At 38.8% G+C, this 27479-nt stretch overlaps 1 protein-coding gene across 1 annotated transcript in view; it reads left to right on the top strand.

Moving 5' to 3' along the window:
- LOC109841539 (probable 2-oxoglutarate-dependent dioxygenase At5g05600) overlaps positions 1-9337 on the top strand; it is an 11286-nt gene extending 1949 nt beyond the window's left edge. The window contains exons 2-3 of the mRNA XM_020410500.1: positions 1-23; positions 9012-9337. Coding sequence (XP_020266089.1) covers positions 1-23; positions 9012-9257 — 269 coding nt within the window. The 3' untranslated portion in view covers positions 9258-9337. The remainder of the gene's footprint in view (positions 24-9011) is intronic.

Genomic DNA, 27479 nt, shown 5'->3' with positions numbered 1-27479 from the left:
TCAACGTCGGGGATCAAATCCAGGTGAGCCTGTTTAATTAATGTAGTACAGTCAATATTTGCCTCTCTTCGCCTTGTTTTTCCAACCAATTGAAAAATACGTCAAGCCTCTAATCCTAAAATTTGTTGCTACGACAAGGTTGTTACTCTTTCGTGGTAGTTTCAAATTCTAGACACGCGATACATTTGTCGCTTGCCCTTTGAATTGATTGGATCCTCCGTGATTTTATTGACGGTTGGCTATCACCTTGATGAGTTTTTTTCCCCTGCTTATTTTTTAGAAGCAAACATTAATAATATCTGGTAATTTTTTTTTGCATGCTTATTAAAATTACTTTTACTTTTAAGTGGTTACTTTTATAAGAAACATTACGATGCTTTAAAAAGTAGCTTTTTTTTAGCTTATGTATCATATATGAACGGTATATTTTGACAATGATATTTAAGCACAGTTTTGTTAAACATCTTAACAACTTTTTAAGTAATTTTTTATATATGATAATATTTATATAAGTTACTTTATACATATACATATATATGTATATATATATACATATATACATGTATATATATAAGCAATTTATTTAAAGCTCTAGCATTACCAAATTGATACTAATTAAGTTATTAGATTTGGATTATAAAGTACTTTTTCCCCCTAAGGGGGGGTTAGTCATCTAGAACTTAAAACTGGAACTGGGATAATTTGTGGGATAAATTTTTAAGGTGTTAGTCACATAGAACTAGGAAATGGGATATTTTTTTATAGTGTTAGTCAAGTAGAACTTTTGTAGAACTAGAACTGTATTATTTTTTTGGTGCGTTAGTCAAGTAGAATTCTACTAGAATTAGAATTGGGATAATTGGTCATAATTATCCCACAAATTATACTACCTATATATATAACCATAAGTTCTCCTCTCTCAAATTATCCCACACATTAAAAAGAATACAATTGGGAAAAAAAAGTGAAACGCCGCCTCCCTCCCTCTTGGTTAGTTTCTCCGCCTAGAAAATTTCTCTGCCATGAAGTCAATCATCCGTTCATTTTTCTGTCTTTACTTTGTTTTTGTGATGATTAGATCTTTTATTATTATCTTCAAAATGTATTACTTTATTGATAGTTTTTTAATGTTAAATTACTTTATTATTATTTATTTGATCTAAGTTTTCTCTCCACAACAGTGGTTTAGGTTAAGAATATAGTGTTGGTGGGTTAGTGCTAAAGATATGCGGGCTATTTATGTTTTTTCTATAAGTTAGAAAGCAACTTTGCGATCACATTGATGATTAGATGTTGAATGGTTAATGGTGATATCTATTATTATTAAATCGGCTCAGTAAATTGATTGGGATATTTATAGTTCATCTGTCGATCATCTGTTTAGCGGCCATGGATGATTCCTGTGTACATTTCATTTATTTGCTGATTTGGTTTCAGCGATCATGATGAGATTGGTCCAAAGGGTTAATGGCTGAAAAATGCTTATTTTTCTTTCTTTATGATGTTATGAGATTTGAACTTCGACATTTATGATCCTCCACTAGAAGCTCCACGAAATATTGCTGATGCAGACGATGACTCCGATAAAGAAGACGAGATACATAAATTTGATCCTCTCGCGTTTATCACAAAGTTTATTCTGAAGCTGTTTAAGAAACTAATGCTTTTAATTATAGATTAGATAAGGGGTCACTGTGTTGAACTTAATAGACGAGGGGGTCTCTCAAAAATCTGGGTATAGATAAAATATATATTTTTTGAAATTACCCCTTTATTTTTACGGCTTATTTAATTTCAACTACTCATTCTTGTCATTTCTATTTTTGAATTATAAATGGGTTTATTTTTTGAACTGGACTCGAGTAAAAAAATATTTGGTATTTCTTCCATAATTCCATCTGTTCTTTCGTAATTGGCTGAGATTCATGCATGCAGTATTTAACCAAGATGTATTATCCCATTTGAAAACCCAAAAAGTCAATCAATTCTGACAAAAAATAAACAATATTATCTTATATTATCATTAATCAATATTGTAATTGTTTAGTGTATATACTGTGTTTCCGTTAATTTATTTTAGATCAATTTTTCATATTAAGATGAAAGTCGTTAAGGGGGGGTTAGTCATCTAGAACTTAAAACTAGAACTGGGATAATTTGTGGGATAAATTTTTAAGGTGTTAGTCACATAGAACTAGGAAATGGGATATTTTTTTATAGTGTTAGTCAAGTAGAACTTTTGTAGAACTAGAACTGTATTATTTTTTTGGTGCGTTAGTCAAGTAGAATTCTACTAGAATTAGAATTGGGATAATTGGTCATAATTATCCCACAAATTATACTACCTATATATATAACCATAAGTTCTTCTCTCTCAAATTATCCCACACATTGGAAAGAATACAATTGGGAAAAAAAAGTGAAACGCCGCCTCTCTCCCTCTTGGTTAGTTTCTCCGCCTAGAAAATTTCTCTGCCATGAAGTCAATCATCCGTTCATTTTTCTGTCTTTACTTTGTTTTTGTGATGATTAGATCTTTTATTATTATCTTCAAGATGTATTACTTTATTGATAGCTTTTTGACGTTAAATTACTTTATTATTATTTGTTTGATCTAAGTTTTCTCTCCACAACAGTGGTTTAGGTTAAGAATATAGTGTTGGTGGGTTAGTGCTAAAGATATGCGGGCTATTTATGTTTTTTTATAAGTTAGAAAGCAATTTTGCGATCGCATTGATGATTAGATGTTGAATGGTTAATGGTGATATCTATTATTATTAAATCGGCTCAGTAAATTGATTGGGATATTTATAGTTCATCTGTCGATCATCTGTTTAGCGGCCATGGATGATTCCTGTGTACATTTCATTTATTTGCTGATTTGGTTTCAGCGTTCATGATGAGATTGGTCCAAAGGGTTAATGGCTGAAAAATGCTTATTTTTCTTTCTTATGATGTTATGAGATTTGAACTTCGACATTTATGATCCTCTACTAGAAACTCCACGAAATGTTGTTGATGTAGACGATGACTCCGATAAAGAAGACGAGTTACAGACTCAACGAGCAGTTATAGGAGTTTGGAGAAATTCTATGGCAGATGTCATGTGGGATGATAGAAGCCATGTGGGATGATGGAAGTCGAATCACTCTAGGGATTTAAATTTTTATTTATTTGTAAATTATTTTATTATTTGAGATGAATAATGATGCTTTATTGCATTATATTTTATAGTTATCACTAGAATTTGCTTATCAATATTATATTATTTTTAATATACAATTATTAACAATAGTAATTTATACCCACCATTACCCCCACCAAATTATCCTATCAAATTATGCAACTTCATAATATTATCCATCATTATCCCACCAAATTATCCTACCAAATTATCCCACTTTAAGAATTACCCATCATTGTTCTACTAAATTATCCCAGTGTCAAAAAATTATTCCACTTTACCAATTATCCCAGTTCTACTTAAAAAGTTCTAGGTGACTAACCCCCCCTAAGGGGCTGTTTGGTTTGCTAAATAAGTGAAGGAAAACCAAGAAAAAAACCATAACGGAAAGTTAAACTGAAAGAAAATGTCAATTTTTTCATTTGCCAGTGTTTGGTTAAAAAAAGGGGGAAAATGTGGAGGAAATCGCATTCTAGGTCACACAAAATGGAAAATTGGTTTCCACTCTCAACACTTCATCTTTAGCAGAAAACACATTAAAAGTGAACAAAATGGCCCATCTCACTTATTTTGAGTTACTCCCTCAAATGTTCATATTTTGAAAGGAGTCCCTCAAAACATTAAACATTTTGCAAATTACCACCTCAAAATTAAGAGTAGTCCCCCAAATCTTTAAACATTTTGAAATTACTCCCTCAAATATTCATTACTTAAAATAGTCCCTCAAATCTTTAAACATTTTGCAAATCACTACCTCAAATTTGAAAATAACCCCTCAAACCTTGGAACATTTTGAAATTACTACCTCAAATTTAAAATTAGTCCCTCAAATCTTTAAAATTTTGAAATTACTCCCTCAATTATTCATTATTTGGGATTAGTCATCAAAACATTTTTGCAAATTACTACCTCAAATTCAAAAACAATCCCACATATATTTAAACATTTTGAAATTACTCCCTCAAATATTCATTATTTGAAACTAATCCCTTAAAATTTAAAATATTTCATAAATTACTACCTTAAATTTAATATTAGCCCCTCAAATTTTGTTAATATTTGAAGTTACTTCCTCAAACGTTTATAATCAGTCCTTCAAATATATATATTCACACATCAATTGCTTTCTTTTATTTTTAAGTTAAACCAGACTAAAAATAATAATGGAAATTATTTACACCCCATGCTTTTTTTTGGCAAAATAGATACGAAAAATACATTTTCTTAATTAGAAGTGAAGTAAGTACCAAAAAGTGGGGGAGACATATTTGCTTGTAGTAAAGACTTATTTGTTTGTAGTAAAGTAATAACGACCAAGTAGGCCCTAAGGAAAGAAAATCTAACACTAGGTTCATTTTGTTCTTATTGATGCTGGATTATTACTTTTTTGTCATGATATTTGGTGGACCACATAAATAATATGACATTTTTGTTACTGTGTCATGTGAATCGCTTACCTTGATAGGAGACTCTCATGTGGTCACCCCTTACGAAGGCACGACGCACTAGATGCCAACATAATGACACATAGTGCTAAATATGTTCACACACCGTGATAGTTACATTTTACTCCAGAAACTTGTATAAACTCTCCTTTTTAATCCATGTTTTTTTTTAATCCGGTTCAAAAAGAGGTTAGCTATATATAGTATTCAAAAGGGGACTAAAGTAAAAACACTTTGTCCACATCTTATAATCCCGATATTAACCATTTAGGCGATTAAAGACTTTCTAACAAAAAATGATCCTATCTTTTAAATTTCGCTAATTATTTTCTAAATTTTATTCTATATCCTTTTTGCGCGGCTTGTTTTCACTAGATTTTGTCAACTGCAATTTTTCCATGCCTTTTTTCCCCGCGGTGCTGTTTTCCTCAATTTTTTTTTTCTTTTGGCATATTCTGCAAAAGGGTGCGGAAGAAAGATGTAGTAGCCATTGCATCCTACAAGTCCTGATACAACGTCAGTACCTGATGACAAATATTAATCAGATATATTCTCTCAATTTATTCACATGGTTCTACAAATATATAAAAGAAATAAATCAAAATATAATAGTTTATTACATCCATAATAAGATAAAAGTGATTTGCTTCTTGAAAACCTTGCTAATATTTAATCAATTACTTATGGAAGCGATGTGTTTTTAATGTACTATTAGTTGATTTGAGGACATGCAAAAAGATCATTTTGATTATGATATTAGTCCACATAGTCGTTATCCCCCAAGAACAAATACTAGTCTGGACTATATTAAGTTAATTCGAATATTAGTCTGTGTAAAAAAAACATATTGGATTTGACTAAAATATTATCAAGATAATACAAGCCCAGTATTACTGTCTAGGTAATACAGTACCCCCTAGTCTGGGAATAATTAAAAAACAAATATAGCCAATGAGTATCAAAATAAATAAATAAATAAAGAGTCCATCTATATAACCACCCAACTCCTATAAGAATGGCCTTGATTGGGTTGGTTCTAATGGGATTCATACCATATTATAGGAAGGGTTTATATTCATGCAACGGTAAATATTTGTGGGATTTCTCAAAACTACCGTATACTTCTTATATTAAAGAAAACTACTTCACTAAAATATTTTACTTGACATATAACAATTAGGATAACTTGTCATGCGTTTCATGTGTAATATGATTGGGAAAATTTTGACATTATGTAATATCTTCTTCTATATGTCTCCCTTATTTAAATGCCGTGCACAATTCATCGAAACCTTTAATATCAAAATTTTCAAGCTTTCATGATATTTTCTGCATTTTGAAATGTCATGATAGTTTTATCTAATAATGAAGAAGATTCTGTCCAAATCCCTTGAAATTTATGATAGATTTGTGAAACTTACCTTCATACATTGTAGTTTCTTAAAGTCTCTCTAATCATTACACAAAAGCTCCAAAGTTTTTTTTTGTGAATAAAAAAATTCATTCACTACCAAAAATGTGAAAGTCTAGTACACCTCAGGATACTTAGATTATTTTTTTTTTTGATCAATGAAAAGATTTATTCATTCATCAAATATGAACATTGTGGTACATCATAATACTCAGCTAAAAGTCTGAGATAACAAACTTCTATACAAGCTAATCCTCTAACACATAGAGATTCATAAATTCTACTTATTGACTAATGGATTATTAAGGATAATAATCGAGATTTCAATCTTTATATCTCTGACCAATTGCATAGTGTTCCTACACTTTCCCTGAAAAATCCTAGCATTGCGCTCCCGCCATATATTATAGATAGTAGCTGTCAATGCCAATTTTTTGAGCTGCTGCTTAAGGCCTTTCCCCCTCAGCCTGCCAACAAACCAGTCTATTATACAATTCCAATAGATGGATCGCCAATTAAAGCACAGCCACTCCATTTTGCAAAGCACACTCGAAAAACAAATGGTCTCTAGATTCTTGTCCTGCGCATAGACAGCACATGTTTGTGTTGATAACACCTCTCCTGAGAAGTCTATCTTAGGTGAGAAGTCTGTTTTGAATAGCTAACCAACTCACAAAAGAATGTTTAGGGACATTTAAACTACCCCATATTACCTTAGACCATGGAACATTATCAGTAGGTGGAAGAAGAGCCTTATACAGTGTAGACAACCTGAGCTTAGCATTTTTATGGCAGGAGCTAATAAGAAGTTTAAGGTTGTTCACCCCACCACACATGGTCAAAGCCTTATCCCTTGTTCAAGACACTCAGATTAGCACAACGTGTATCTGAGTAACAAACAAAAAAGAAACCTAATGACCCCCTTAACAGAGATTACAATGAAAACTTCCACCTTCAGGGCTATTGAGAACAATATACAATATCTCCATTTTAATTTCTTTGATCACAACATCCGTACCTTTGCTTTTCTCTTGAAACAATCTTCTATTCCTTTCTCTCCATAAAATGTATACTGTAGTGACCATGACCATTTTCTTAAGTTTTTGAGTTAAACCCTTACCTCTCAAACAGGTAGAGAACCAGTGCACACATTGGTTCCAATTACAAGATTTCCATCTACTTCGGAGCCAATCCAACACACCATTCCATACATGGCATGAAAAAGGACAATAAAAAAGCAACTGATCCCTAGATTCCACCAAAGTAGAGCACACGCAACAGGAGTTAGAGTTTACGATCCCCCACTTCAAAATTCTGTCCTGTGTCAACAATCTATCCTAAATTGCTAGCCAGCATATGAAAGAGTGCTTAGGGATATTTAGTCTCTCCCAGATAAGCTTCGACCATGTTACATTACTTGCACTTGGATACAAGCACTTATATAGGTTAGAGAGTTTTATTTTTCCATCCATATTGCAGGAACATATCATATTCTTCAGATTTTTCACCCCACCACAGAAAGAAATAGCTTTGTCTCTTGACTTAAGCAATTGTCTCCACATCCACGAGTCTCCACTTCTTATATTCACATGCCAAATATCACTACTTTTCAAATATGTACCATGGATCCACTTAATCCATAACAACTCCTTATTTATATGAATATGCCATATACACCTTAAAGCAGATGCATAATTCCAAATAGGAGCAGAGAACAACCCCAATCCTCCATGTTCCTTCCTTAAACATATTTTTTCCCATGACACAAGAGGAGCTCTAAAATTTTGAGTTGATTTACCCCATAAAAACCCCCTGCACAATGCATCAACCCTCTGCAGAACCTTAACTGGGAGGACAAAATTGGAGGTCCAGAAAATTTGAATACCTAGTATCACACTTTTGATCACTTGTAATCTACCTGCATATGAGAGGGTTTTATGCTTCTGCCATGTATTGAATTGGTCTTCAATCTTTGTAAATAAAAGATTACAATCCAGGTAAGACAATCTCTTGGTTACTAGGGGAACACCCAAATATTTGAAAGGCAGTTCACCCAATTTGAACCCCAACAGGTTGATGATAGAAGACTTCGTTAAATCATCTACACCCTCTAAGAAAATAGAACATTTATCAGTGTTGGCTTCAAGACCTGAAGTATTGCCAAACTCTTGAACACATTGGTGGAGTTTCTGTATTGAGTAATGGTCAGCTTTAGAAAATAAAAGGAGATCATCCGCAAAGACCAAGTGTGAAATTTTGAGCTTCTTACATTTAGGGAGGAATTTGAACATCCTGTCATGATATAGAAGATCTAACTTCCTTGAGAGATACTCCATTCCTAGGATGAAGAGATAAGGGGAGAGAGGGAAAAGCTCCAAAGTTGTGATGAGGATTGATGGCTATTGTTTAATATTCCAATACGATCCAACTTGTTGAGTGTCTTGTTATAGGCCGAAATCTAGACTCATGCAGCGATGTCAATTTTTTAGAAAATCTACTTTAAATTCACGGCATGTAGGACTAGGTTGCTCTGGTATCATCTTAAAGTCCATTGTGATGATGGTTGATGGTTGTTTTAAATTCTAACAGTTTACACATGTGTGAAAAAAATATTATAATCTCTATGCAAATCATACGTGTTAGTAAAATGTATGGTTAATTGCACAAAGACCTCCCGTAATATTGTTGTTTTAAACTTACTATCCATATAGTTTCATTATTGCAGATAAATCTCCTGGCTTAAAACTTTTTTACCCTCATGGGCAATATCTTCCAAAATTTCACCTCGGTAAAAAAAGCTAGAAAAATAAAATCTTGAGTGTCTATCTGCAACAATGAAACTGCAGGCATAGTAAGTTCAAAACAGCCATACTGTAGGGAGTCCGTGTGCAATTTAATTAACTCTGAAATATTTGTACATATTCAACGAGGTACAACATCATTTAAGCTATAGTTTATCTTCTAACCGCAGATCCTAAGCAACGCAATATACAAGAGCGTAGAGCATCGAGTGACAGTGAACGCAGAAGCAGAGAGACTGTCCATCGCCTTCTTCTACAACCCGAAGAGTGACCTGCCGCTTTCTCCGGTGCCGGAGCTCGTGACGCTGGAGCGGCCGTCGCTCTACCAACCGATGACCTTCGACCAGTACCGAATGTACATGCGCAAACAAGGGCCGAAGGGGAAATCTCATGTGGAGTCGCTAAAGGCTGCATGATGTAATTTTTTGATTTGTTACACGTAGATTTTGTAATTTTTTACCTGTTGTCATAAGGAAAAGAATAACAGAGAGAGGAAAAGGGGAAGGATAAAACCCTATATATAACTTTTTCTGATCCCTATATATATTTATGAAGAGCAAAGAGACTAAAACTACAGGGGGCACCTTGTCTCTCACACTGGAAGTATAGGGAAACAATCCAAGCTCATTAACTGTACGAAACCAATTATGTTCAACTAGGTTGGATACAAGCCCAACATTATTGGACCATAAAAAAAGTATTGGACCATTCCACTTATCGTCCTACTTTAGCATTTGGAATGAACAAAATGTCAATCTTCTGATTGCATGATAATCTTCTTTCTAGGGTGAGATCAATATCACTTTGTCATCGGAGTAGATGATAGAGCTGCAAGAGGGTGACATATTGAATTAGAACTGTAAATTAGAAGAAAAATAAATGCTCTGAGCATCTTGCCTTAATTGCTTAGCAGAAATATATGTTGTATGGTTAAATAAGATCTTTACACATAAATCAACGAGGTACAACATCATTTAAGCTATAGTTTATCTTCTAACCGCAGATCCTAAGCAACGCAATATACAAGAGCATAGAGCATCGAGTGACAGTGAACGCAGAAGCAGAGAGACTATCTATCGCCTTCTTCTACAACCCGAAGAGTGACCTGCCGCTTTCTCCGGTGCCGGAGCTCGTGACGCCGGAGCGGCCGTCGCTCTACCAACCGATGACCTTCGACCAGTACGGAATGTACATGCGCAAACGAGGGCCGAAGGGGAAATCTCATGTGGAGTCGCTAAAGGCTGCATGATATAATTTTTTGGTTTGTTACATGTAGCTTTTGTAATTTTTTACCTGTTGTCATAAGGAAAAGAATAACAGAGAGGGGAAAAGGGGAAGGATAAAACCCTATACAATTTTGATCCCTATATATAATTATGAAGAGCTAAGAGACTAAAACTACAAGGGACAACTAATTGTCTCTCACACTTCAAGTATAGGGAAACAATCCAAGCTCATTAAGGCCCCGTTTGGCAAGGGGTTAAGAAAGAGGGATTAATGAGAAGGGTTAACTTAGTTAATCCATTATGAAGGGTTAAAAATATTCTAATTCCGTTTGGATTCGCTAGTTAAGACAAGGGGTTAAGACTTTTGTGTTTGGCAAATGACGAAGGGATAAGGAGATTAATCTCATTAATTTTTTTAAAAATACCACTTTCGCCCTTACTCAATATTTAAAACTATTTGCCCCATTAATAGTTTTTTCGCGTTATTTATCTTCTGAGCAAGATCAAAGATTCAAAGCGCTAATATGTAATCCAGTTGAGACATGATGGATAGATTATTATTTTCAAATATTTTTAAAATGACAATTTGGTATTATTCAATAAAGATTGTTCAGAAGGTAAATTAAAATATACTATCATTTTCGCATTATTTCAGATGCTAAGGAGAGATAATGAGCTAATAAAATATTATATGGCTTCTTATCTAACAATAAACCAGGCAAAAAAGATTTGATTATTCAAGGAAAAACAATCTACTAGATATCTCTGCATAAAATTACAAGTTTAGCTCATATAAAGATAGTAAAATACATAATTCAACCTCCATATAATTCAATATTCGATTACTATATATTTCAATTATTCCAAAGCTGTAAAGCAATCCTGTTGCGAAGTTTCTCACCCCTTAAACTTTCATCTGCACCAACCATGTATTGGGGTCTTCTTCCTCCTCCACCTCATCTACATCCTCATTCATCTCTAATCCATTGAGCATATTAAAGTATTTATCATTTTCCTGATGCCTTACAATAAAATTATGAAGAACACAACAAGCCACTACGATTTTGACTTGAGTTTTATAAGGAAATGGAGCAGCAACTTTCAAAATTTTGAATCTTTGTTTTAAAATTCCCCATGCTTTTTCCACTGCATTACGTAGTTGTGCATGCCTATGATTATATTTGTCTTTAGTATCTTGATAGGCTCTGGTGGTCCCATTTGCAAAATCTTGCAAAGAAAAGAACAAAGAAAATTGACTTGTATTCCTTTGATTCTGATTACAATTTGATTACAAAAGAGAAGAGAACGAATTTGATTCTCTCCTTTGTTTAAAACTGGGTTCTTCTCGGTAGCGATGGAATGCCTCCTTCGATTGCTCGCGCCGAATTTGCTCTCCGTTGACGATCCGACCGTCTTCTATCTCGTGGGAACGATGAACTTCTGTGAAAAGTTTTATGAGTAACTCTTGAACGAGTTTAAGAACTCTGAACGAGTTAGAACTCTGTTAATAGAGTTGTTAGAACCGAAAATTCGGTTAATGACCAAGCTGATATTCTGTTGCTGAAGAATCTTCTCAGATTTGATCTTCTGAATTTTTATTCAAAATTCCTATCTCCAAGAGTTTTACTGCTGCTGCTGTTGAATCACCGAACCGAGTGGTTGAGATCCTGAGAATCCAACCTGTTGCCAACTCTTTCGTTCCAAAAAGCTAGCCCCTAACTCAGTTGAGTTTGTTGAGTTTTTATAGGTGGATAAGAGGTTGTAACTGCCCTCTAAATCTGCTCCTAAGTGGGCATGATTTCCTCAGATCGTGGGGAAAACAGTTCTAAAACCGTTCGACTCGTATTTGAACTAGTCAAACGCCCAATCTGGCGTTCAGAACCCAACTTCGTGTCTTAGAATTGAGACGCGAGGTTGGGTGTTAGCTGAACACCATTGAACGCGAGGGTCACTCGCGTTTAGCTTGTTGCCTGCTTGGAAACGCGGGGGTCAGTGTTGGTTGAACCCCTATGAACGCGAGGGTCGCTCACGTTTGGCTTGTGCCTTGGAGACGCGGGGGTCGCCTGCCTTTCCATATTTGTAACGCGGGGATGACATCCGCGTTTCAGAAGGAGCTTTTTGACTTGTAGCTTCTTCTGTGAAGCGTTGCGAGGACCGTTGTTCAGTAATCCTAGCTTTAGCTGTTGTGGAGTGTGAAAGTCGTCAGATTGTAACTTTCATTGCAGAATGCGAAGACTGCTGAATAGAGTTTTCATCAATTGTCGGAAGTGTCGTTGAATTGTAACTCTCCTCGATTTACATGAAAAGTCCTCTTTTTGCAGTTTTCGATTGTCGGCGCCAAAGCTATTTGATTGTAGCTTCCGTTGTTGGAACTTGACCGGAATCAACATCCATAGTGTCTTCTGGACGAATATTTGCCCACAGCTCTCTACCAAGCAACTCACCAACTACGTCCAACCTTTTATTTCTGAAATCATTACACTGCTCATCAGCATCTCTAATAGTTGTTAATATAATATTAGTCATGTTGTTATCGCAACCATCAAGATCAATCATCTCAAAAATGAGGCCGTGTTTGTAGCGATTGTAGAATTGCGAATATAGTGATTAGAAAGTCGTCTGATTGTGACTTCCATCGTCGGAGCTTGGTAGGGATCAGCTATCCATTGTGATTTTTAGACAGCCTACAGTCCCATTTGCAAAATCTCCAAGATGATAGCGCGATCCACGATATGGTGCGATAAAAGTATTAGCATATCCCGAGTCAACTAAGTAAAAGCGGCCTACATATTTAAAATAATCTGAATTTAGGTCTAATTGATTATAAAAAAGAAGATGGAAAAAGGTAGAAATTTACCTTCAGGAACATTAAATTTACTGCTTGGTGGAAAATTTGCAATAAGAAAAATAATAAAAGAATCGTATTTGATTTATTCTCTCTAACTGCTTAGAAAAAGAATAATTACAACCCTCTCAATCTCGATTACAATTGGAATTCCTGATTACAAAAGAGAGGAGAATGATCTGGATTCTCCCCTTTGTTTAATTCTGGGTTCTTCACGGTGGCGATGGAGTGCCTCCCTCGAATGCTCGCGTCGAGTTTGCTCTCCGTTGACGATCCGCACGTCTTGATTCACTGGAACGTGGTCTTCTCCTCACGATTTGATGTTGTGGACAACTTGTGTGGTAAGTTTTAGAACTCTGAACTAGTTTGAAACTCTATGAAAGAGTTAATTTAACCGAAATCGGTTTATAAGCCAAGGATGAAGAAAGCTCCTGTTGCTGATCTCCAAAGCTCCAGCCGAAGGATGAAGGATCTTCTTTGCTGCCAAGCCCAAGGATGAAAAAGAAGGCTGAATCTGAGAGCCAAATCTCTAGCCCGAAAAACTCCACCCGAACTCAATTGAGTTTCCCACTATTTATAGGGGATTGAGGGGTATAACCATCCCCTTAATTCGCTCCTAAGTCGGGCCGAATGGGGTGTAACCATCCCCTTAAATAGCTCCCCAAATCGTGGGGAAAACGGTTTAGAAACCGTTCAGTTCGTACTTTGAACGAGTCAAACGCTGAAAAATAGCGTTCAGGGCCCAAACTCTGCGTTTTAGACATCAAACGCAGAGTTGAGCCTATTTTAGGTTGAAAACGCACAGGTCGCGCAGCGTTATGAACTTTGAAACACAGAGTTGGGTTTTGTATGAACTCTGTGTTTTGAACCTGAGACGCAGAGTTGGGCTTTGTATGAACTCTGCGTTTTAAACTTGAGACACAGAGTTGGGCTCTGCATGAACTCTGCGTTTTGAGTCCACGAACTCTGCGTTTTGACTCTGGAATGTAGCCACGACCTCTGCGTTTCAAGTTTGGAACGTAGCCACGACCTCTGCGTTTTGAATCTCAAATGCGATCACGACCTCTGCGTTTTGAATCTCAAATGCGGTCACGACCTCTGCGTTTTGATTTTAGAACGCGGGCATGACCTCTGCATTTTGAATCTTGGATGCAGAGGTGAGCCTCAGGTGGGCTCGATGAGCTTCAGGCTAAGTCCAATGTTCAGGCGAAGTGCAGTCTCACAGACGGACTTCAGAACATAACTTGCTGCGAAGAACATGTCATAACTTTCAAACCGTAAGTCAGAATGGGACGAATTATATATGAAAATCGGCTATCTCGACGAGACAGAGCCGACCAAACCTACCCCATAGGGTTTGGTTTGCTTCCTCCGTTTCGCCAAATTCCTTCCGGTTTGAGAGATATCTGCGTTTTGATATGAAGAGACCGTCAATTTGTAATCTCTTTTGCTAGACCGTTGCAAAGATCGTCACCTTGTAACCTTCGTCTTGGCTCCTTAAAAATATGAGAGTCACCAGATCGTAACTCCCGATGTTGATTGTGAAGGCTGTTGAATTAGAGCTTTCATTGGTTGTTGTGAAGGTCGTCAGATTATAACCTTCTACGTAAAAGTCTTTAAATTATAGCCTTCTGGAAGTCGTCGAATTATAACTTCTATCATCGGTGTTTGATGGGGATCAGCTATCTGTTGTGATTTTTAGACAGCCTACATTTACCATATTCCAGTGTTGCACGAAGAACTGACATATCAGATGCTGATCCCTCTCATCCAGCAGCCACATAAAGAAAAGTATGATCAAAGGAGCACGCTACCATTACATTTTGAGATATGAAATTCTTTCGATTACGATATCTGTTGTGTTTCTTTTTCTTCACAATTACAGGAATATGAGATCCATCAATTGCTCCCAATGCTTTCTATAAATATTAAAATGTATAAAGATTTAATGTACAGAAACGTACACACATACACATTAAAAAAGATATGAAAAAATATACGCATTTAGCTTTACCTTGAAATATGAGAAGAAATTGGGATTCTCTCGAATCTTAGGATGAACGTCTACGTCAATGGTGGGAAGCTGAATATAATCTTGTTTTAAAGATAAAATAGCATTAAGCACGGTATTATAATGTCTGCTAATAGTCTCTCCTGAATGTTGGAATATCTCAGCTAATACTCGATTTGAGAGAGCATGCGAAATTCCGTATAGAAATATACAAAGTAGTTCATTGCAGCTTAAATATCTAGTTGGCCTTAAAGCATTCTTCTTAATTAGAATATTTTTAAGCAAAAGAATTGTCTCAGAACTCATTCGAAAGCAAGAATATGAACGTTCAGGATGTCCAGCCAACATATCTTCCACAAGCATATGACCAGAGAATGGTCTAGTTCGACATGGTTGAGGAATCTGCTTCATCACATTTGATTGATGAATGACGCTATTAATCATCTCGTTCCACATGTACTCATCCTCATCGTCATCATTCAAAAGCAACGCCTCTATAAGATCATCTTCATCATCAAGTGCTTCAATATCATCAACACTAAGATTGCTTGCAAAATCTTCAAATGAATTCATCTTCAACCAAATTAAAAACAAAAAAATTAGATAACTAACTAATAAAGAATGGGGGCTATAGTTCACAACATCCTTGCCAAAAAATTATCTAACATAAAAATCATCTAACATATGCTATAATCTAAAGATTACAAAATCATAAATTGATTATCTGACAATAAGAAAACTATTCTTTGGAACATGAACTTTAACTAAAAGCAAGAAAACATATTACTAAACTTTTGGAACATGAACTTTAACTAAAAGCAAGAAAACATATTACTAAACTAAATTTGAATAGTCTTGACTCTTGAGACCTGAACATAAAGCATCAAAGAAAACATATTACTAAACTAAATTTGAATAGTCTTGACTCTTGAGACCTGAACATAAAGCATCAATTCAAATTTAATTTTTGTTTCTCCTTTAATAAGCTAACAAATGACCCCATTTCCTGCATGTTGTTGTCATGAGCTTGTGACATCCGTGACTGACCCTGAGAAGTTTGAGAAAAGTCTTACCAGCTTGGTTGATTAAACGACTCATTTTGGAACTGGTGCATTTGAGGTGGTTGATGTTGGATATTGTAAAGAGGCGATGGATAACCGGTCATTGCATTTTGTAAATCCATTTGTTTCTTCAGCCATGATAATAGCATTTGACCGTTAAGCATATTAACAACATGACTATTCTCCTTCTTTTTAATAGCTTCTACTCCTGCCACACATAGATCACTAGTTACACCTAGTAAATTCATTATCTTATCCATGCACTCTTTCATTTCAGTGGGCACCCCTTTCTTGGAATCTACTAGCTCTTTTGTAATTTCAATTCGCTGCTTTTGTAGCTCAATAATATTTGACAAATTATTCTCAACTTCAATACCCGATGCTCGACGACGAGAAATGTTTTTAAACTTACGCTTTAAACCTGATGGTTGAGCTTGCTGCTTTATGTTTAGAGTAGAAATATGTATTGGCTGTGATGGTAGTTGTGTACCATTAAAAGGAACTTGTGTTTCTTCCACTACTTGTACCTCCTCTGAATCACTCAAATCTATCTCGTTATTGTATCGCCCCTCAGTATCATCTAATTCATTGTCTGAACTAGTGCTTCATTCACTCTCATTGAAGTCATCGGTAGTCCCAAACCACCAGCGCCTCTTAGATGTGTTACCTTCACATAGAAAATCCATATCATCAAACTAAGGAAAGGGTTTGTTCTTAATTCTTAAATACTCATCATTTTCCTATGGTAGAATATTCATAATAAATATATCATAGTTTTAATTATATAATATTCAAATGTTATAATGATAGAAATTTAAATAATACCTTTATTAATGCCTCCCAATCTTTTATAGTAGATGCAATCACCATATTTTTACCTTCATCCCAATCCCAACCTGATTTATTTCGAAGTTTGTAATTGAGGGAATATTGTTTTTTCAAAATTTTATAACGGTTTTGCATTTGTAGTTTGCCTCTGTCCTTTTGTCCAGTCCTAACCTTATACTCATCGGTTATATTTTTCCATTGCTCGGTAGTGAAATGACCTCCATTGTTCTTTCCTTTAAGGACCATTTCCTTTAATATTCCCATCAAACAATTATCTTCCTCTATAGTCTAGTTCTTGGCACGAGGTCTTGACTGCCCACCTTTGGGTTGAGATTGTGATATGAAGTTCTTCTTAGCCATTCTAGATCATAATGAGAATTTTAAAATAAATTAATCAATTAAACAATGTTATGTAAACTATTCATAAGTAATCGAAGTGAGTTCAATGTCCAGTTTATATCAACAACGAAAGACTAACATGTGTATGTGCTAATGTAATCGAACAAATACTGTAATGGAAGTGATGCATAAGTAATCGAACAAATAATGTAACTGACATTGAATAATGTTATGTAAACAATCCAGTAATCGAAGTCATACTGTAACTGAATCAAAAAATTGAGTCAATTGTAATCGAAGTCAATAGTTTACTGGACAATTCTATGTAAACAATGTCCAGTTAAAAAATTGAGGTAATTGCTGGACAATGTTATGTAAACAATGCAAGATCAAAGATTCAGTTGCATTTGTAAGTTTATTGGTATGTCCAGTTAAAAAATGGAGTTCAATGTATGCTACTTTCTACACATATGAATATAGCACATATTTGGGGCTGAATTTCCAGCACATAAATGATCTTACTACTATCAATACATAACCATCTAAATGATTCCATCACAAAAAATAATGTTCAGCTCTAGCAAACTGAGATATTTCATAGGATTATAAATAACAATCCAAATGAAGGGTTACAAGGTTATTCTTCAATGAGAAAATACAGAAATATGTGTAACTGGACTGCATGCTACATAAAGATGTCCAGCTCTATCATTTGTGTAACCGGTCTGTATGTTAATTTCTGCACATATAAATATAGCACATATTTGGGGTTGAATTTCCAGCACATAAATGATCCTACTGCTATCAATACCTAACCATCTAAATGATTTCATCACAAAAAATAATCTTCAGCTCTAGCAAACTGAGATATTTCACAGGATTATAAATAACAATCCAAATGAAGGGTTATAAGGTTATTCTTCAATGAGAAAATACAGAAATATGTGTAACTGGACTGTATGCTACATAAAGATGTCCAGCTCTATCATTTGTGTAACTAGTCTGTATGCTAATTTCTGCACATATAAATATAGCACATATTTGGGGTTGAATTTCCAGCACATAAATGATCTTACTACTATCAACACTTAACCATCTAAATGATTCCATCACAAAAATAATGTTCAGCACTAGCAAACAGAGATAGTTCAGTAAGTGGAAATAATGCAAGCTTAAATGATTTATACCCTGTCCTGTTATGGTCATTTATACCCTGTCCTGGTCTGTATGGTACATGTAGTCATCTTATGGCTATAAACACCTAACCATCTAAATGATTCCAGCAAAAAAAATGTTCATAACCATATTTGATGTTGATTTTCCAGACATAATTCAGTAAGTGGAAAAAACATATAAATATGAGGAAGGATGTACATAACCATAAGTTCAGTAAATGGAAAAACACCAATCACACATAGCAATGTGTGCATTTATGATTCCAGACATAGTTTGGTATTCCACTAATTGATTCCAGACATTGTGTTCATAAGAGACATAGTTTGTTACTCCACTAATTGATTCCAGACATTGTGTTCAAAAGAAACATAGTTTGTTATTCCACTTATGATTCCACAGACAGTTAGTTATAGTGATTATGTCAAGAACTATGATACATGTATACATAGTTCATACATAGTTCAGTAAGTGGAAAAAACATATAAATATGAGGAAGGATGTACCTAACCATAAGTTCAGTAAATGGAAAAACACCAATCACACATAGCATTGTTATTCCATTTATGATTGTGTCCAGACATAGTTCAGTAAGTGGAAAAAACATATAAATATGAGGAAGGATGTACATAACCATAAGTTTAGTAAATGGAAAAACACCAATCACACATAGCAATGTGTGCATTTATGATTCCAGACATAGTTTGGTATTCCACTAATTGATTCCAGACATTGAGTTCATAAGAGACATAGTTTGTTACTCCACTAATTGATTCCAGACATTGTGTTCAAAAGAAACATAGTTTGTTATTCCACTTATGATTCCACAGACAGTTAGTTATAGTGATTATGTCAAGAACTATGATACATGTATACATAAATGATTAAGAATTAAAAGTATAAGTGATCTGACACCAAGTAATTAAAAGTAGAATTGCATATATATGTAAGTATAATCTTTTGATGTAGTCATCTTAAATTGACAGGGATGCTTTGATAATGCACAATCTTTATTGATGATCCTGGAAAAGATGCATGTAAACTTACAGGACCTCCTATTAAATTTTAACCAAGTGCTTATTGATCTCAACAACCAACCTACATTATTATGTTGTTCATGTTTACAAACTTTATTACTCGTTCAGGAAAATATTCAAATAAACCTATGCTAGTATACTTGACCAGGACCTCTAAATAGTGGAAAAATTCATGAAGACAATATCATTTTTGTAGTTACACATGTATCATTTTTATAACTCATAAAGTAGGACTTATATTTTGTATTCAATCTACATTCGTACATTTATTTGAGAATTGGAAGTAGATAGGCATATACATGTAAGTAAAATTGGAATTTTGCTCAGGAATGAACATGTCTGATTAAGAATTAAAAGTAGAATTGGAAGTAGATTTTGTAATTGGAATTTTGCTCAGGAATGAACATGTCTGATTAAGAATTAAAAGTAGAATTGGAAGTAGATTTTGTTCATGAAAATTTTCTTCAAAATGTCTGATTAAGAATTAAAAGTAGAATTGGAAGTAGATTTTGTTCATGAAAATTTTCTTCAAATAAACTAGTGCCAGTAAACATGATAAATTTATGTCCTATTAAAACTTGGTTGAAAACCAAGGTCATGGGAACAAAATTACTCCGATTGCTCCCAATCATTCAATTTTTCACAAAGGAAAGGAGAAAGTATGAAAATCAAAAAAATAGGAATATGAAAATCAAGAAATAGGAATTTATTTAGATAATAGATCTCAGATCCTTTACCACCCGTCGCTAATTGCTCCCAATCGACTGATAATTTCTCTCTTCTTGATTGTTCCCCCAATAATAGCGCTATATAGTTGAGAAAGATCGCTCTGGTGAAAAAAATAGAGGGAAATTTAGAGGGAAAATCAGGAGGGAAAGAAGAAGAGGGATTCTCTCAAAGATCTTACCTTCCATTTCTGTTTGCCGATTTTCGTCACCTATGTTGGCCTCTTTGTTTTGATGATGTTTAACAAACAATTTACGACTAATGTTGTTTGTCTAGTGTTTGAGTTTTCGTATTTATTCTAGGTAAACAACGTGTTGGAGGATGGATGGAATAGAGCCTCAACGATCATATTAAATGGAGGTTGGCAGAATAGTGGAGTGAAGCCTTGCAATTCAAAGTTAAAGATCAAGTTCAAACTTTATCCGCGAGATTACCAAGTCAAGCATATTGAAGACCAATCAAGCTTGGGTAAATTAGTTTAGAGCTTATAATCCGCGAGATTACCAAGTCAAGCATATTGAAGACCAATCAAGCTTGGGTAAATTAGTTTAGAGCTTATATTATGTGTGTTAATACTTCAAGCTCAATGCTTGGGTAAATTAGTTTAGAGCTTATATTATGTGTGTTAATACTTCAAGCTCAATATCACACACACACGTTTATCGTCGTTTTGGATTATAGACTTAATGACATTATTTTATATCTTTTATCAAGTTCATAAATCTATTGGAAAGTTTTTAAAACTTTGTTTAAACTTATTTTGTCAAGATCAAGCTTTTACAAGTCCATACTTAGGTGATTTTGCAAAATAATGAGATTCTACAATTGGGAAATGCAAATTGGAAAATTCTTTTTTGTAACATGTTTAAAATCACATTTGCAAACATTTTCAAAAGTTTCATCAAGTTTTAAATTGATTTGTTATGTTTAATTGAATTTACAAAATCATGTTTTTCGTTCGTGCATGCTCGTGCATGTTTTACAAAACAGATGAGTTTTCATAAATGGGAAGTGATATTCAAGATATTCTTTCTTTTCAATGTTTACTTACATATTTAGAAACTTACCTCAAAATTTTACTATTTTTAGAGTTAATTTACTGTGCCCAATTGATTTTACAAAATCATGTATGTCAGCAGATTTTCAGAAACTGTATATCTGTGTTCAAACATTTATTTCTCTCAACTGGGAAATGCTTTTTTAGACATTCTTTCTCTAACATGTCATTCTACATGTCTAGAACCTTCCCACAAAATTTCATAATTTTTAGAGCTGATTTACTATTTTTAATTGATTTTACAAAGCTGATACGCAGTACTACAGTACCCGCGGTCGACCGCCACGGTCGACCGCCAAACTCTCTGGAAGTTACTCAGCTTTGCATATGCCTCACGGTCAATCGCGAGAACGTCACGGTCAACCGCCGTGCTGTCTTTTCCATCCTAACGGCTATTTTCTTGCAGCCGTTGGTTGGGGCTTTTTGGTCTTTTGTTTGGGGTTTTTGGTTGAGGTCTTGGGAGGCTATAAATACCCCCATTGACCTCAGTTCTTACACCCATCCAAGAAGTTTTTAAAACAAGTTTTAAAGAGTTTAAGTGTTGGTTTTAAGTTTGGTTTAAAGGCTGTTTGGTTTGTTTTTACAAAGAGGAGCTTACATCAGTTGTTGAGGAGTTCATCTTCAACATTTCATCATCCTCTCTTTGTATTTATACAGAAGTTTTCTAACTCTTTTCTCTAGCAATTTTATTATTGATTTTCATATTCTTATTATTGCTAGTTTGCTATTTGAGTTAGATTTGATTTCACTCATTGTTTACACACACGGAAGGCCCATTCTTGTATATGAGGCAATGAACGACTGCTATCCGAGTGGATTTGACCAGCATTAATGAACCGCATTTATGAGTTCGCAGATCGATGAAGTGTCTGTCCGATCACTTGTACTGTGCGTGACCGCCCGGCGTGCTTTGAGCACGGTGCTTTCTCCTTTCCGGTCAGGAGAGGCGGTGAAGTAGGTGTACAGTACTCGAGTGGGTCTAGCCAGCTTGCCGAGTGCCGGCGGATCCAGCTCTTGGCTCAGACATCCGAGGTGAGTCGCATTTATGAATGCTCAGGTTGACTCGACACCTGTCCAGGCTTTCGTGCTGTGCGTACTGCGAGCGGTCGTTTGACGGTCCTGGGGTACTGTGCTCTCTCTCCCTTCGGGTCGAGAGGGATGGGAAGGTCCATCTCAGCACGTGGGGTAGCGGATACCCAGCTGTACTGACGGTCTTGGGGCTTGCTGGCGGATTCGACCCTGGACTCGGGTAGGCGAGTTGAGTGAAAGGCGAACTTCCGCCATCCTGATCGATCTTAACTCGTGCTGGCGAGTCGACCGTAAGGCGAATCTAGAATCGAACATATCTGACGTCTATACGATTTAGGCCTGTGCCAGAGAACCGATCGTGCGAGCTCTTCTCGCAGGCAAATTTCCTGTAAACCTATAGAGGTATTTTTTACCGTCTACAAGACCCCCTTCAAAGTTTTCAGACCTAAACCGGCTCGCGTGTGGTCTGGAATACTTTGAATGAAGAAATTTTCGGCGAAGTAAGCGCACTTGATTTCTTTTAGGATTTTTAGCAAATCCTCAGCTATCAACGGGTTTGATGTGCCTTTACCGATCACCGTTTGAATCGGGCTAGCCATACTATTCCCCTCAGTATGATGAGTTGTCGAACAGTTTCTCTTAGGCTTAATGCTAAGACTTCTGCTCTAACCCTTAGCCGTCTGAGGCGTGGGTTTTAACCGTTTAAGCGAGGTCATTCTATTGGCTTCGTTTATAATTTTACCTTTAGTGGCGAGCGAGTCGTCTAGGCGAAATTAGTCTTTGGGGGCCAAGTTTCGCGCAACTCGCGAGGTCATGCCAAGTATTTGCAGGCGAAACCCTTCCTTTTTGAGGCGGGCCCAGATCTGACGGGAGATGAGCCACGTGTCAGCTGATAGGGCCTTGTGCTTCCCAGCTAAGGCGGCGCGGTCCCATTGGGTCGCGGCGATCGTGGTTTGACAACACGATTTCGTGTGTTTCGCCCCATGACGCATCGTGGCCGTGGTTTTCGGGTTCAACCGTCGGATGTAACCGCCAACCTCGGTTCTTATTTGATCGTGGCCACGTTTCCTGTCCGTTAGGGTTTTCGCCTTTCGGGGGCAGTCGTGGCCACGTGGATAACTCAGCCCTTCTAAATCAGCCATTTTCCTCCTTTGGGAGTTATCGTGCTCTCAAGTCTCGAAAGGAACCTCCAAGGAAAGAATTCCCGCTTCCTCCTACAATGGCTCCGAAATCTAAGAGGTGCAAAGTGAGGGGTGTGGGCCCCGGACGTTACTCCGACCGTCTCTCCGCCGGCATGCCTGCCGGTGCTCTGGAGTCGCGCCCAGGTATGTTGATGGGTTCGTTTGGACGATCTTTTGTAAGTCTTAGGCGTCGGATTTTAGGGAGATGAGTGTTACTCAACGATCTTTTGTAAGTCTTAGGCGTCGGATTTTAGGGAGATGAGTGTTACTCATTTCCCCGATTTGGGGTAAAGTTTGCCCTAGATTACTGTCCCTGCAGGCGAATCCTTCAATGGGAAGGAGGCGAACTCCCTTCTCGTAAGGCGAGTTCAGCCCTTTCTCATTAGAGGGGAGTATAGTCTGTACGGATAGACCTCGTTCGAAATGGGTTCCCCCTTTCGATAGGCGATTTCGCCCTCCTCTGTTTGATGGGCGATTTCGCCCCTACAGCGGATTTTGTCTCAATTGACTTCTTATTTCTTGTTACAGCGGCCTTTTCTGATGAGGCTTTCCCGGAGGGTGTGGCCGTTGGCCACGCCGGGGCTACGAGTTACACGGCGCCTTCTCGATTTCCTTCTCTGGCTTCAATGCCCGTATTCGCCGCTGATAAGCCGCATGGTCTGGTACAGAGAGTCACGGATGGTCATCACTTGACATTACGCGAGTTGACGACCAACGCGGCACTGACAGATGAGGAAAGGGCAGAGCTGCCGAAGCCTCAATTTTTGTTCGGCGACGCTATGGCCGACCCTTCCGCCCTGTTGCTCAAAGAGAGCCGGTGGTTCCGCACGGTAGAGGGGGTTCATTATTACCTCCCTAGCATGTCGAGAGGGTTTTCGATCGTCGAGCTGCGGTCCTTCGCCATTCCTCGGACGATGAACTGGGGTTTGACCCCTTCTCAGGATGGGGTCACTTGTGGCGTCTTTACGGGCTCTACTGCTGGGTATGGAGTGGAGAGTTCGTGCAAGCGCGTGACGGGCCTATGCCCTGGCTTAATGTCCACTGAACCGCCCGTGGGGGAGTCGACAGCGGTGGCGGAGACCTTCCGTCACCGCTTCTTTCGAGCTGGTGGGAGCTTTCCCCCGAAGGACTTTAGGGCCCCGGGGTGGGTCTATTCTGCACCCGGCAGCGACACGTGGTGGTCCAAGATCACCGACTACATTCTGACCGAAAATGCTGATCTCAAAGGCACAGAGCTGTATGTGGCCATTGAAGCCACTCGACACGGCTTGCGGATCAACGCTTCTCAGTTCCATAGTATCCTGGAACTGTATTGCGCGGAAAGCGACACATTTTTCACCCCCAATGGTGAGCTCGGTATCACCCCTCACGAGATGTACGACGTGTCGGGACTGCCTCTGGGAGACTTTCCTTACGAGGAGTACGTCCCCGATCAAGATGAGATCGATCAGCTGTCGAGCCATTCCCCTTTGGCAGTTGAAACTCTGTGGGAATTACTCTGCTACTACCACATCTGCCTCAATACCTTAGGGGCCTCGGATCATAAGGGGAAGAAGAAGAAGACCCCGGGGATCAGCCATAAGAATTGGGCTGATTATCTGTTCTCGGGGAACGATGTCAAGGGGAAGCCCGCTCTCCCGTTAGGCGCGTGCGACCAGCCCGAAGTGAGGCCGAGGACAGCTAAAGAAGGAAGCACCATGACTCTTGACCGCGACGAGGGCGGGTTTAAGTCTGGTACGGTCTTTCACTCATTCCATCATCAGGCGAAGTTTCTCATCTCGGGGAAGGCGCTGCTCGCGGGGTACCTCATGTTATGGCTGAAGAGGTGCGTAATCCCCACTCACTCCTTTGAGGCTCTTCCTGTGGAGGTCGTGTATCCGGTGGTTTGCCTAGCCCACGGGAAGTCTTATTCCCTGGTATCGGCGACGATAGCGTGCATTCACCGGGGACTCCGCACTCTGACGGCCCAATTCTGCCGTGTGTCGGTCCTCGACGAGGGGGAAGGAGTAGTTGTCAAAACTCCCAATCCTAGGGTGGGGTTACCGTACACCTATTTGATGGCGTGGTTCATACACCACTGCGAATGCTTGATGAGCGCCCCGGCGATGCTTCAGGGCGATAAGTTCGTCCCCTTCGTCCAGCGCTTGGAGAAGTGCTCTTGGAAATGCAAGGACATCCCTGATGCGAGGAAGACGCTCTCCCACTTCGGGCATTATAATTTTCGCCGCTCCTTCCCTTATTTCAGCGGGGGCGGATACGGAGAATCTCTCAGGGATGCTCCGACGGCGGATCACTACACGGTCCTTACCCGTGGTGCCTTTCGCTGGTTGGTGAATATCCGACCGGGGTATCACATTCTGAGAACGGGCCCTACATGCTATCTCGAGCCATACATCCCCTGTAGGTTCGCTCGCCAGTTTGGGTACGATCAATTGTATGTGGGCAATGCTAATCCCCACCTAAACTTCGAAGGAGGACTGGTTGACAGAGCTCGGGGATGGTTCTGGACCCATGCTGGAGGCACCCAGGCTCGCTTTGAGTTGCCCGCGAAGGACCGCGATTTACACCACACGCTCTTATACTGCCGCTGGTATCGGGGCGCTAGTGCTAATCCTGCCAATTTCTGGTTCCAGAACTCATGTCTGGTGGAACGCGATCGTCCTGTCAGGGGTCCTCTCCGTTCTTCGAGGCGAAGGGGCCACCAAATCGCTAGGGAGTTGTTCTCGGAGGATCCAGTTGAGGATTCCGAGGGTTTTGATGCTGGTTTGGACGAATCTGAGGTTCCCGAGATTCGAGCTCCAGTCCAGAGTCCGACAATCGGACAAATGGGGGCGCCGCTTCTGTCTCCGAGTAGCTCGCTTCTCTCGAAGCGTCAACGGGAGGCAGCGACCGAGAGTTCCCGAGCGGAGGCGGCTAAGAAGGTCCGTCGTGATGAGATGGCGGAAACCGTCCGAGCGGCGGAAGGTCAGGATGATGTTCCCCAGGTAGGTATCCCCGGAGCGGCGACGTCTGGAGCCGCGCTGCCCGCCTCTTCTGCTGCATCGGGGGCGGTCCTGGCGACTTCGAAAGACGCTCCTCCGCAATCTGGCGTGAGGCCACCGACGGGAGTTCCAGCGGCTTCTGCGTCCGCATCAGGAGGTAGCCGACAATCGGACAAATGGGGGTGCCGCTTCTGTCTCCGAGTAGCTCGCTTCTTTCGAAGCGTCAGCGGGAGGCAGCGGCCGAGAGTTCTCGAGCGGAGGCGGCTAAGAAGGTCCGTCGTGATGAGACAGCGGAGACCGTCCGAGCGGCGGAAGGTCGGGATAATGTTCCCCAGGTAGGTATCCCCGGAGCGGCGACGTCTGGGTCTGGAGCCGCGCTGCCCGCCTCTTCTGCTGCATCGGGGGCGGTCCTGGCGACTTCGAAAGACGCTCCTCCGCAATCTGGCGTGAGGCCACCGACGGGAGTTCCAGCGGCTTCTGCGTCCGCATCAGGAGGTAATTTTTGTAATAGCGTCTTTGATCGCAACGATGATCTCATACCTTTTGACATTGGTATTGGACCTATGCAGGCGCGATTGAGAAGGTGATCTCCATTCCTTCCGACGAAGAAGGGGAGGCTGGAGACGAGGAGGGGCCCACCGGCTCAGATAAGCGTGTGTTTTATCATTACTTTTCCTTCCGTACCTGACCGTTAGTAGGGTCCCCATGTTAACCTTTTTTCGTGTATTTGTAGTTGACCCTAACCGTGAAGTCGCAGGTGAAGAGGATCCTCACTCTTGGGCGAATCGCTCATCTGAGGAGGCGGGCGAATCTGAGGAGGATGACAATGTCTCGGTTCACGAGGCATTGTCCAGCGAGGAAGAGGATTTGGCGCTTGAGGACGCGCCTAGCCAAATAGGGGGATCTCCTGCTCCTGCGGAAGCGTCGGCTGGGGGTCGTTCATCGGCGCGAGAGTCTCCGCTTCAACGGGAGGCTCCTACTCTGCAGGTGACCATTTCTTCATCGGCGGCGGCCGTTGACGTTGTGACCACTGCACCGAGGGCGTCATTGGTCGCACCGGCTCCGGTGGTGCCCGTTACCACTCCTACGGTTATGGCCATAGGTACCTCGACCGTGATTTCATCCACGGCGGAGGAGGCCGCCC

The sequence above is a fragment of the Asparagus officinalis genome, chromosome 5 (assembly GCF_001876935.1).
Source record: "Asparagus officinalis chromosome 5, Aspof.V1, whole genome shotgun sequence".
In the NCBI taxonomy this organism is placed as follows: Eukaryota; Viridiplantae; Streptophyta; class Magnoliopsida; order Asparagales; family Asparagaceae; genus Asparagus; species Asparagus officinalis.
This window is presented reverse-complemented; position numbering and strand designations above follow the sequence as displayed.